The sequence below is a fragment of the Artemia franciscana genome, chromosome 1 (genome assembly GCF_032884065.1).
Source record: "Artemia franciscana chromosome 1, ASM3288406v1, whole genome shotgun sequence".
Classification (NCBI taxonomy): Eukaryota; Metazoa; Arthropoda; class Branchiopoda; order Anostraca; family Artemiidae; genus Artemia; species Artemia franciscana.
In genome coordinates this window covers 59,907,208-59,920,686 of record NC_088863.1, presented here as the reverse complement: position 1 = coordinate 59,920,686, position 13,479 = coordinate 59,907,208, and the positions used below count along the sequence as shown (strand labels likewise).

General features: G+C 35.9%; 1 protein-coding gene across 2 annotated transcripts in view; it reads right to left on the bottom strand.

Annotated features, from left to right (window-relative positions):
• Positions 1-13,479, bottom strand: part of LOC136032104 (heat shock protein 60A-like) — a 30,314-nt gene that overhangs the window by 15,547 nt on the left and 1,288 nt on the right. For both annotated transcript variants that reach the window (XM_065712256.1, XM_065712267.1), the window contains exons 2-4: positions 9,428-9,603; positions 7,486-7,738; positions 4,125-4,397 (exon numbers count right to left, since the gene is read on the bottom strand). In XM_065712256.1, coding sequence (XP_065568328.1) covers positions 4,125-4,397; positions 7,486-7,738; positions 9,428-9,603 — 702 coding nt within the window. The remainder of the gene's footprint in view (positions 1-4,124; positions 4,398-7,485; positions 7,739-9,427; positions 9,604-13,479) is intronic.

The following is a 13,479-nucleotide window of genomic DNA, read 5'->3' as shown; positions in this document are numbered from 1 at the left end:
CATGTTTTCAACTGACGAAATTACAGACCGGGACATCGGGACACAAATGACGACCGGGACACCGGCACATACGGAATATAAACGACGACACTCAAAGAGAAAGCGACCGGGACAAAAGGAATGTTCGATTAGCAATCACCATCAACAAAGCACCGGGACACAAATGACGACCGGGACACAGGGAGTATAAATGACGACCAGGACATAAGTAAAAAAAAAACTAAAAAAAGGTAAAAACTACAAAAAAACTAAAAAGAAATAAAAAAAACTAAAAAAGAAAAAAAAATAAAAATAAAGGAGAAAAACAAAACTAAAAAAACGAATGTATATACAGACCGGGACACCGAGATACAAATGACGACCGGGACACAGGGAATATAAATGACGACCGGGACAAAGGGACACAACGACAACAGGGACGCCGGGGGGCACAGGGGGATATAAATGACGACCGGGACACAGAGACACAACTACAAAGGGGACGCTGGGGGGCACAGGGGGATATATAAATGACGACGGCGACACAGGGAATGGTCGATTAGCAATCACCATCAACAAAGCTCAAGGCAATCCTTAGAATCATGAGGTATAGATCTGAATACGGATTGTTTTCCCATGGACCATTATATATTGCATGTTCAAGAGTCGGTAAACCTGACAATCTATTCACCAATGCAACAGCACAAACAAGAAAAAAAAAGAAGAGACAGAAGGAGAAAAGGAAGACTGTTTTCCTAAATTAGTGATTAATATAGACCAGCACTTGAATGAGGCCTTAACCCTACCCATAGTGTCGAGTGACGTCATGTTTGTGTGTCGACTGACGTCATGTTTGTCGACGGACGAAATTACAGACCGGGACATCGGGACACAAATGACGACCGGGACATCGGGACACAAATGACGACCGGGACATAGGGAATATAAATGACGACCGGGACACTCAAAGAGAAAGCGACTGGGACACAAGGAATGTTCGATTAGCAATCACCATCAACAAAGCACCGGGACACAGATGACGACCGGGACACAGGGAATATAAATGACGACCAGGACATAAGTAAAAAAAACAAAACAAAAAAAAAAATAATAAAAAAAAAATTAAAAACTAATAAAAAACTAAAAAAGCTAAAAAACTAAAACAGAAAAAAAAGAAAAATCTGAAAAATAAAGGAGAAAAACAAAACTAAAAAAAAAAAATAAAAAATCTAAAAAGGTAAAAACTAAAAAGAAAAAAGAAAAAAGAAAAAAAAAACTAAAAAAGCAAAAACCAAAAAAAAACTCAAAAGAAAAAAAGGGGAAAAACACAAAAATTTATTTCATCATATACCAATTCAAAAACGAATGTATATACAGACCGGGACACCGGGACACAAATGACGACATGGACACCGGGATACAGGGAATAGAAGTGACGACCGGGACACTCAAAGAGAAATTACAGACTGGGACACCGGGACACAGGGAACATAAATGACGACCGGGACACAACTACAACTGGGACGTCGGGGGGCAGAGGGGGATATATAAATGACGACGGCGACATAGGGAATGGTCGATTAGTAATCACCATCAACAAAGCTCAAGAGCAATCATTAGAATCATGAGGTATAGATCTGAAGACGGATTGTTTTCCCATGGACAATTATATGTTGCATGTTCAAGAGTCGGTAAACCTGACAATCTATTTATATGCACAGACAATGGGACAGCGAAGAATGTTGTATATTCGCAAGTTTTACGTAGTTAAAAACATTATATATATATATATATATATATATATATATATATATATATATATATATTCACAGGTTGGACACAGGGACACAACTACAATGGCACGTAACGACTTACGCGCGCGGGGGGGCTTGGGGGGTGGGGGGGCGCGAAGCACCACCCCAACTGCTAGTCTATATATATAAAAATAAGTTGTCTGTGGGTCTGTCGAGCGACGTCATGTAATCATGTCGTCATGAAGTTAGTTGTCTTCATGTTTGTTATGACGATGATGTCATTAAAGGTATTTAAGATAATCGTTCAAAGACAAATTTTTAATTGTAAAATGACTGAAGAGCCTACAATGGCAACAGCCGAGGAAGCTGCTCAAAGAGTCTTTGCCAAAAAACTTACGGCTGAGAGAGAAAGTAAGAAAAGAAAGCGTGCCGAGGAATCACAAGAACAGCAAGAAAACAGGCTTGCGGCTGATAGAGAAAGTAAGAACAGAAAGCGTGCCGAGGAATCACAATATATATATATATATATATATATATATATATATATATATATATATATATATATATATATACATATATATATATATATATATATACATATATATATATATATATATATATATATATATATATATATATATATATATATATATATATATATATATATGTTGTTTGTGAGTTATGTCTGTCTGTCTGTTCGCATATGACATCTGAATTATTTCATCATATACCAATTCAAAAACGAATGTATTCAAGCCAAAAAAAAAAAATTAAAAAAAGGTAAAAACTACAAAAAAAAACTAATAAAAAAACTAAAAAACTAAAAAAAACTAAAAAAGAAAAAAAAAAGGAAGAAACAAAACAAAAAGAAAAACAAAAAGAGGAGAAAAACAAAACTAAAAGAAAAATAAATAAAAAAAACTAAAAAGGTAAAAACTACAAAAAAAAATAAAAAGAAGAAAAAAACTAAAAAGAAAAAAAGGGGAAAAACACAAAAATTTATTTCATCATATACCAATTCAAAAACGAATGTATATACAGGCCGGGACACCGGGACACAAATGACGACCGGGACACAGGGACACAACTACAACGGGGACGCCGGGGGCACAGGTGGATATGTAAATGACGACGGGGACACATGGAATGTTCGATTAGCAATCACCACCAACAAAGCTCAAGGGCAATCATTAGAATCATGAGGTATAACTAACAAAAACTAAAAAAAAGGTAAAAAACTAAAAAAAAAGACTAATTCAAAAACGAATGTATATACAGACCAGGACATCGGGACACAAATGACGACCGGGATACAGGGAATATAAATGACGACCGGGACACCCAAAGAGAAATTACAGACTGGGACACCGGGACACAAAAGACGACCGGGACACATGGAATATAAATGACGACCGGGACACAGGGACACAACTACAACGGGGACGCCGGGGTGCACGGGGGGATATATAAATGACGACGGCGACACAGGGAATGTTCGATTAGCAATAATCATCAACAAAGCTCAAGGGCAATCATTAGGATCATGAGGTATAGATCTGAATACGGATTGTTTTTGCCATGGACAATTATATGTTGCATGTTCAATAGTCGGTAAACCTGACAATCTATTTATATGCACAGACAATGGGACATTGAAGAATGTTGTATATTCGCAAGTTTTACGTAGTTAAATATATATATATATATATATATATATATATATATATATATATATATATATATATATATATATATATATATAAATCAATAGTCACAGGTGGGACAAAACTACAATGGCGCGTAACGACTTACGCGCGGGGGGGGGGCACGAAGCGCCCCCACCGACTAGGTGTTCGGGTGGTGCGAAGCGCCACAGAGAATATATATATATATTCTAGAATATATATATATATATATATATATATATATATATATATATATATATATATATATATATATATATATATATATATATATATATATATATCTTGACCTTAATCGATAAAATATTACACTAACCGATTGATCAAAATTGTATGAAATTGCACATACAAAGTTTTAATCATTTTAAATGAAATTGAGTTTCACTTAGGCAAAAATTTTGCAAAGCGAACTCATCCAGGCTAATTCTCATTAGTTGGATCGGAGATAAGCCTTCAATAAGAAATTGTAAGGTGTTTATCTTGTACATTAGAATAATAATATTAATGATAATAAAAAAACTGACAAAAGACGAACAGCTACATCATTACATTTTGCATTTAACACAAGAATTTCAATTACAGCAAGAATAAAAGCTACAGTTTTCATAGAAATAGAAAGCAGCTGATGTACTGTTAAAAACCTTGTTGCGAGCAAAAAAAAGAAGAAAAAAAGAAGAACGATACATGCCTTTGGTTGTGTTGATAAAGTATGGTGAAATATATCCTCGATCAAATTTCATTCCCTCGATGACTTCTAATTCGTCAACTAGGGTCTTGCCATCTTTAACTGTGATAACACCATCTTTCCCTACTTTTTTCATTGCATCAGAGATCAGTTGGCCAACACTAGTATCACCATTAGCGGATATAGTTGCGACCTGAGCAATTTCTTCGGGAGTTGATACTGTCCTTGACATCGTTTTTAAGTGGTTCACAACTGTTTCAACTGCCATCATAACTCCTATGAAGAGTGAAAAGAATTAATAACTTATTGCACTTCTACCAGAGCTGTTATGTTCTATCTAAACTAGTGATTTATATATTTCAGTTAGATGTCAGAAAAGGAACGGCTTTTACTTGGCTTTAGCTAACAAAAAGTTAAGCAAAAAAGGCCATAAAATGAGTTAAAGTGAAGAGCTATTCCAACGCACGAACTGGCCTTTTATACATATATACATAAATATATATATATATATATATATATATATATATATATATATATATATATATATATATAAATAAAAGAGATAAGAAGTTAGAAGGAAATGCTTGCTAAGAGTTGATTAACCAAATCCGAACTGAAGCATTAGAAAAGCATAAAACAACCCAGGAAAGGTGTTAGAAGGATTATTTTCATTTAAAATCCATTCCATTTCTAGAGCGACCGGGGTACTTCTAATATGGAAGAATTGGAGGGGAGGTGCATAAGAGCAATTTCACACTATATATTCCAAAGCAAAAGGTGATTCTTCGAGTTAATTTTTCGGAGAAGGGATCCCAGCACTCCAGGTTACCACACGTGAAAATTATGTAGACTGGGGTTCAAAACTGTCAGCCGCAAGGCCTTTCGCATGGACAGGGTAGGCCCTTCATATCGACCTTTGATGTAAATATAGCAAAAAAAAAAAAAAAAAAATCGATTTTCAGCTTCCGCATGTTGGCCCGGTGCAACTTTTGGCCACTATGAATTGTTTTCAGCAGTAGTATTCCTCTTTTTTGCAGGTTTATCATGTAAGATTATAAACTAAATTATAATTCATAATCCAATTGACTTGCAAATGTAGCTGGATATGCAAAAACCAATGAAAGACCATTGTTTTTTTTAAGGGACTGGTTGATGTGTCATTACAAGTAAGAAAAAGCGTATTATTCTTATATTATTTGATAGAGGTTGATAAGGAAATTTTGGGGGAAAAAAGCTCTCCAAATAAAACACATTTCTGTTAAATCGCATGTACAATTATTTTTTTTTTTTTACTTTGGCAACTATTTCCAGTTTCAGTCATGTATATATCTGCATTTTGTCCATAATTATATTTTATTATTATAAGAAAAATCTCATAGTGAGAAAACCAGTTGGTCCCTGGCTTTGCATCAGTAAATTAAATACATAATATTTTGTGCAAAAGCTAACAATGGTGAGACAAATTACCATAAAACAAAGCATGTTAATCCAGATTCTTAAAATTTTAGTTTTAATTTCGAAGCGAACACCATCCCTGTTGATGGATATCAACTCCCCCCCCCCCCAAAAAAAATATTGAGTTTAAAGTTATGGGCAAGGCAGTATTTTATTCTTATTAGAAAACTGTCTGCAACTTCCGTATTCCATTAGTGTATTGCTGCGCTGGGGTTTAAACAATGATTACAGGGCATCCTTGAAAGTTTGAGAATATTGCATATGTTTTCTTTCCTCCTTTCAAGGTTCATGGTTTTTTTTTATCAGGAATAACAATAAGCCAAGAAATTTTACATTTTTTCGTTGGCGGGGAGCAGAGCTCGTATAATACTGAGCAAGAACAAAACAATAAAAAAAAAAAACAATACACCTTATCACTGAAAAAAGAATTGCTCATGCCTAAAGTACATTAAAAAGAAACAACATTGACATGTCACTCCAAACTACCGCCAATACACATCCATTCGAGACAATATTAACTAAACACTATCATTTATCAGTCAATGGTGGACAAGAAATGCAGAAAGATCTTATCCAATCCTAACAAATGATTACAACAAAATAATAAAAATGATAACTACACAAGAGCTTCTTTCATAAAAAATTAATTTTTTAGTTGCCGAAGCATTGCATGAGCAACGTTCAGAGCCAAGATCTAATGGCAGCAAGTGACAACGTTACATCTACAGATGTAACAAATATAGACGAAATACAGATCGAATAAAAATGGGCATTTTACTCGTTTTTACTTCCAGCGTATTGTACTTCTGGGACACGAATGGACATTCTTCATTTAAAATATTTTGGAAATTTTTCGAGGACATCACTGTAGACGCTTTAAGGCACTTCAATTCCAGAATATAATTCCAATCGATTCCAGACAACTTAGTTTTGAGATTAGAAATATTAACTTTACTAAAATTCCTCTTTCTTAATATTCACAACATTTTTAAGGTAATAAGTTAGGCATAGATCAGACTCATCATTTAGAAGAACTTGTGCAGGGAAAAAATTAATTGAAAGGTTTTTGCACGCTCATCTGTCCTACATGCCCGATTAATTTTCGGAAAATTAAGCAGCATTCACGATGACTTTAAACATGACAAATAGAAATAATTACAATACTAGAGAGCGCCATATCAATGTCAATTAAATATAGATTCTGGGCTTTCCTTCTTCTTTGATAATCACTAGAGGGAAAAGGGATCTACCACAGACTTAGCTATTCGCCTGAAACCCTATATTTTCAAAGTTACGCTAATAGGTAAAAATATTTTTTGCTTGGTAGAACATATTTTTACGTCAGCCATTGTACAAATATACATTTAGTGATGAACCTTCTTCAAGGAAGCAGTGAAATTGAAGTTTTCTTGGCATGACAGGGTGCTAAATTAACAATAGGATTTAATGAACTGAAAACATATGTACTTGGGATGAGCTATCAATAATATAAATCAACCATACTTCTCACTAGATAAATAAGATAACTTTCATTTTCTAAGGTCAATTATTCTTCTATAAAAATTCTCTATTTAAAGATTCGTCATCTGTATACAAAATACTGTATACTGTGTACGTCATCTGTATATAAAGCCTTTCTTAATGTTCCCCGTTTCTATAAACTGAAGAAACAATTAGGCAATTACAGCTGAAAACGTGGAATTTTGCGAAATAATTTTCAAACCACAAGGCATTTCTTTGAGATTCAGCAATTTTATCATAATGCAGCAATCTTCTGATGATTTTTGTGTCTAAAAGGTTTTAGTGAAATTTGTTTCAGTCTTTGTTTTAGTATTCAGTAACAAAATGATTATTTTCGCATAATCGTCCACTTGCAACCCAAATTATAAAAAAAGGAATAATTTCTTACCTTTCCTGATCTCAACAGGATTGGCACCCTTACTGATTTTTTCAAAGCCTTCCTTGGCAATTGCCCTGGCTAAAACTGTAGCTGCAGTGGTTCCATCACCAGCCTCTTCATTAGTGTTGTTGGCAACGTCTTGGACTAATTTAGCACCAATGTTTTGAAATTTGTCCTTTAATTCAATAGCTTTGGCTACTGTTACGCCATCTTTTGTGATTTTAGGACTACCCCAAGATTGTTCGATGATAACATTACGTCCCTTAAAAGAAATAACCGTTTTAATTTTATATTAAAGGTTGAGAGCCCTTGTTAAAGTAACCTCAAAGACTTAAAGGAAGCTACCCCAAGATTATTCGATGATAACATTACGTCCCTTAAAAGAAATAACCCTTTTAATTTTATATTAAAGGTTGAGAGCCCTTGTTAAAGTAACCTCAAAGACTTAAAGGAAGCTATCTTAACAATACCTAAGAGCTCATATGGCACTTTTGACGAGGCTGGACAAGCCAAGAGCTCATATGGTAAGAGCTCTAGCAAAATTCTAAGAATCAATAGATTGCTTTAAAAGGAAAATCAGAGGCTTAATGCTGGTCAGGATTTAAAATAAGAGCCCTGAGTCACGAGGTCCTTCTAAATACCAAAATTCATTAAGATCTGATCACCCACTCGTAAGTTATAAATACCTAGTTTTTTCTACTTTTTCCTCTCCCTTCAGTCCCCCAGATGGTCTAATCAAAGAAAACGACTTTATAAAGTCAATTTGTGCAGCTCCCGGACACGCCTACCAATCTCCATCGTCCTAGCACGTCCAGAAGCACCAAACTCGCCAAAGCACTGAACCCCACCCCCTAACTCCCCCAAAGAGAGTGGATCCAGTACAGAAACGTCAATCACGTATCTACGACATTTGCTTATTCTACCCACCAAGTTTCATCCCGATTTCTCTACTCTAAACGTTTTCCAAGATTTCCGGTTTTCCCCTCCAACTCCCCCCAATGTCAACAGATCTGGTCTGGATTTGAAGAGCTCTGAGACATGAGTTCCTTCTAATTATCAAATTTCATTAAGATCCGGTCACCTGTTCTTAAGTTAAAAATTCCTCAATTTTTCCAAATCAACACCCCCCAGCTCCTCCAAGGTGAACAGATCCGTTCCAATTATGTCAATCATGTATCTATAACTTATGCTTATTCTTCACATCAAGTTTCATCCTGATCTTACCACTCTAAGCGTTTCCCAAGATTTCTGTTTTCCCCCTCCAACCCCTTATGTCCCCGGATGAAATTCGAATTGAAAATGGAGCATCTGAGACATAAGATCCTTCTATATATCAAGTTTCATTAAGATCTGATCACCCATTCGTAAGATAAGGATACTTCAATTTTCACGTTTTCCAAGAATTCCGGTTTCCCCCTCCAACTCCCACCAATATCACCGGATCTAGTCGGGATTTAAAATAAGAGCTCTAAAGCACAAAATCCTTCTAAATATTATTTTTCACTAAGATCTGATTACCCATTCGTAAATTACAAATACCTCATTTTTTCTAATTTTTCCGAATTACCCCCCCCCCCCAACTCCACCAAAGAGAGCGGATCCAGTCACGTGTAAGTCACGTATCTTGGACATGTTTTCATTCCTCCCACCAATTTTCATCCTAATCTCTCTGCTGTAAGTGTTCTCCAAGGTTTCCAGGATTTCCTTGTAGAATTTAGATGTCACTTGAGTTTTGGGGGAAACTTATACACCTTGGGTGTAGTATATTGTGTACAAAAGTAAATCCCAGTAATTCACGATTTTTTTAATCTAATGCTCCCTTTAAATTTCAATTTGAAAATAATTCCATTGATTCTTTAATCTGAAGTCGTTAAAATTAAAAAAAAAAGAAATTCATACAAATAAGCCATTGCAAAAATAAATGACACCAGTTATTTGTTTCTAGCCTTACCTTTGGCCCCATGGTTACTGCTACTGCATCAGCTAGAACATCAACACCTTGAAGCATAGCAGCTCTGACCTCTCCACCAAACCTGACATCTTTGGCATAGTATCTAGATATTGAATGGGAGGGCTTGGAAACAGTTTGGCGAAGAATACTAGACAAACGATGCATCTTGTTAAAATCTGGAAAATTGAAAGTACTTTACATAGAGACAAAGCTTCTTAATAACTATTTACCAGAAATTTCTTGTTTTTGTTGAATGATTTTTGAAAAATGAACATCAAGAATTTTAAGCAGACAGCTTGTATTAGACCACAACTGTCTAATTAAAACCAAGATCTATTCAAATGGGGATCAATAAGTGGTAAAACTTTAGGTATCTGGTGAGAACTGTGTCATCAAATAACTATAGAGCAATGCACTTAAAATTATGAAAAAGTGTGTAAGGCTCAGACTTCCCATCACCTGGTATATATCTTGGAACGCCATGTGCGCTGCACAGTTTTGCCACTGTTGGCAGGACAGTCTCCAAAATCCTTGGCACAGTTCCGCCACGCATGGCAAGCACCACTTGGTGTTCATTATTTATGAGAGCCTCAGCATATTAAGCTTCTAGTGAACCATTTATGCTCAATAAGCTTCAAGTCCAAAATACATCAATCTTTTCAGAATAATTGGTGAGGTCTCCAGTTAAAAAAATATATATATGGTATTACTATTAGCAAAAGCTAATTCTAATCTTTATGGGGCTCTGGACAAAAAGGACACAATGAATATTTAAATGGCATCATTTATTAGTTTCTGCTATTGATGTCATAATATTGCCTGTAGTAATAATTTTTCTTAAAATTCAGTTTCAATTTTGAATGAAGATTTCCCCTCCAACCCCACTCCAACACGATCATAGGACCATGCTTAGATTAAAAATCTATGAGGACTGTTTTTCTGTGGCTGGATAAATTTAAGTTTTCTATCTTTCAAAGTGATCTTTCCTAATAAACAATACTCATTTTATTTATCTGCTCAACCTACCAGGGCCTCATCTGTGATAGAACAAACTTTCTTGTTAGTTATGTGGTCCCTCCAGTTAATATTGAGTATTCTGCAAAGACAGTTGTTCTTGAAAGCGAGAATCCTCTTTTCTTGCTGCTGTTTCAGTTTCCAGCATTCACAGCTAAAGAGGAGGGCAGAGAGGACATTACTGTTGAACAGCCTCAATTTTAGTTTCAGCGAGTACTTTTTTGATTGCCCAGATTGCTTTAGTCAATTAAAAGCTCCACTAGCTTTTCAATCTTAGACTGTACCTCCTTTTTACTTGATCCCATTTGTTCAACTGTACTTCTGAGGTAGGCCTATCTGAATTCCAATACCTGCTCTGTTAAACTGTCCCTGTGCTTTATGCCCAGTGGTGAGTCGCTCATTGCCATGCTTTTTGTCTTGTCCAAACTAATCTTCAGTCTCAAAAGACTTTTTTTTCTCTTGTATGACATCAAGAAGCTCTTGGAGCCTTTCATTGTTTGCCTTAATCAGGGTGATGTTGTCAGCAAAATCAAGATCTGCTAGTCGTTTATTATAGCATATTTGGATCCCGAGCCCTGTGCAATCTTGGAGCACATAAACAATAACAAGGACAAAAAGCAGAGGGGAGAGGACACATCCCTGCTTGACCCCAGAAATGATACTGAAATACCTTGCATTTTCTTTATGGGTCTGAATGCAGCACTCTGTGTTTTTGTAGAGTGCAATGATCTGGGATACCAGTTTATCTGGAATACCAGTGTTGGAGGATTTTCCACAGCAACTCTTGATGTATTGAGTCAAAGGCTTTTTCAAAATCCACAAAGACAAGATAAATCTTTTGCCTTCATTTGTTGCTTCTTCAATCAACATGCACAGGACATATATAATGTCTGAGCATGAGCAAGATGGGTGATAGCCATGCTGTTCATCTCTCAAGTGCTTATCTAGCACTGTTGTGAGAATAGTTTCCCCAGGATAGAAAGGAGGCTGATTCCCCTCCAGATATCATAGTTTGAGGTTGTAGGGGTGTATGCTGTGTTCAGAGGGTTAGGTCTGTTGAGGACTTTCTCAAAATGTACAGCCCAAACTTCAGAGATTTCATCAGGGGCTGCAACCACTTTGCCATTTTCACCTTTAACTGGCCCATTTAGGTTACATTGTTTCCCAATGATTTCACTGGTAATTTTTTAAACAGCTCTTGATTTCTAGTTTGGCTGCTTCTTCTGCTGTAGCTGTCTTCTTTTCAAGGAAGTTCTGTTTATCTCCCCTAGCACTCTTCTTCACTAGCTTGTCTTGATGTCAGCATAAATGATTTCTCAAGACTTTGTCACAGTTATCTCTACTGTTTAGAAGACATTGTTTTAATTTCTGATGCTCTTCAATGATGATCCATGTCTGATTGGATAACCATGTATCTTTGGGTATTTTTTGTGTCCAAGCATTTCTAGTGTTCTCTGATTATAGGCTTCTTTTAGGGTGTTCAAGAATGACTCCACAGTGCCCTCATTGTTGAAATCTAGGGCCAAGCTCTCAAACCTGTTTGTAAGCTGGAATTTGAAGTTATGACAAACTGTTGCATTTGAGTTTTTCTGAATCATAGGTGGGCTTTTCTTTGGATTCTGACTTCTGTGTGGATTTCAGCTTGAAGGACAGTTTTGCAATCATCAAGGCATGGTCTGAGGCAACATTGACTCCTTTGTGGTCCCTAAAATACTGGAGACTTGACTTCCACTTTTTGTTTATCACAATATGGTATATCTGATTATGGGTTCAACCATCCAGCAAGTTCCATGAGAATTTGTGGATGTTTTTATGTTGAAACAAAGTTTCACCAATGTGGAACTCTGTTATTTTACATGTAGACAATGAAAAGTTGATAGATCTACATAAAAAAAAGTTCAATTTTATTCAAGCTGACTCACCTGATCTATCTCTTTGGCTTAATTATGGGGTTTATAATATAACACTGGCAAGAGCAAATTTCTCCTTATTTCCAAAAAATCTAAGCAATCTAAATTGAATCTATCACAAAAAAAAAAAAACAAATCTAAACTGATGGACTTCATCCTAAAGAGCACAACAAAGGCAATGGGAGAACATAGAATGAAATGGATGCACCTAAAAAGTTGAGCTATTAAGATCAGTGACCAGCATTCACAAGACTTGTCCTTAATGCTGGCAAGTAGTTAAAACTCTCCTGGGCACAGATTATATTGATAATCTAAGCATCCTAGATGGAAATGCAAGAAAAAATGAATAAAGTAGGTTTACAACTTCAGGGTGCAAGAGTAGGTTTGAAAATAAATGCCAAAAAGACTAAGACTAGCAAAGAGTGAGGGTGAAGAAGTGATGTTAAGAAACAACAAGTTTGAAGTTTCAAGTGGACAGCTTCACTTACCATAGTAGTAGGCCTATTATTAGAAGAGATTGTGAATGCAGTTAAGATGCAGGTCTAGTGAAAGCAGAGGGTGTTTTTCACAGTTGAAAATCTTGGAAGAATAGAAAGATAGCCTATCTGCAAACCAAAATCAGAATATTGAAATTTACAGGGATGGCAGAGGTCAAGCATAAGTGCTCTGAAAGGCAGGGGAGTTGCTAGATGTTTCTAGAAAGTCACCTAGCCTATGGATTGATTTGGATACCCAACTGACTGACTGTATCTCAAATTGCACCAAGTAGCCTAGTGTGGTTTAATCTATCTTTCTAAGGCTATGAGAGAAAGGATGAAAGGGTTAGAAAATGTTCTTGTAATAGAGAATGACAGATTGCCAGATTGTCCTCAACAGCCAACCTTCTAGGGGAAAAAAAAGCAGGTCATGCCAAAATCATGCAGCAGGATGTCTTAAGGAGAGATTTAAGGGAAATGGGAACAGGTAAAATTCATGTATAGTGACTTCTTGGAATCTTGGAAAGGGGCTAGGTTAGGAGAATAAAACTTTCAGGGATGGGTCTACAGGCTAAAGTATGTCCCAAGAAGGTATTTTGAAGTACCTACCTCTACTCCCTCTCCCTCTAGAGGGTCCTGACCTTTAAAAGTA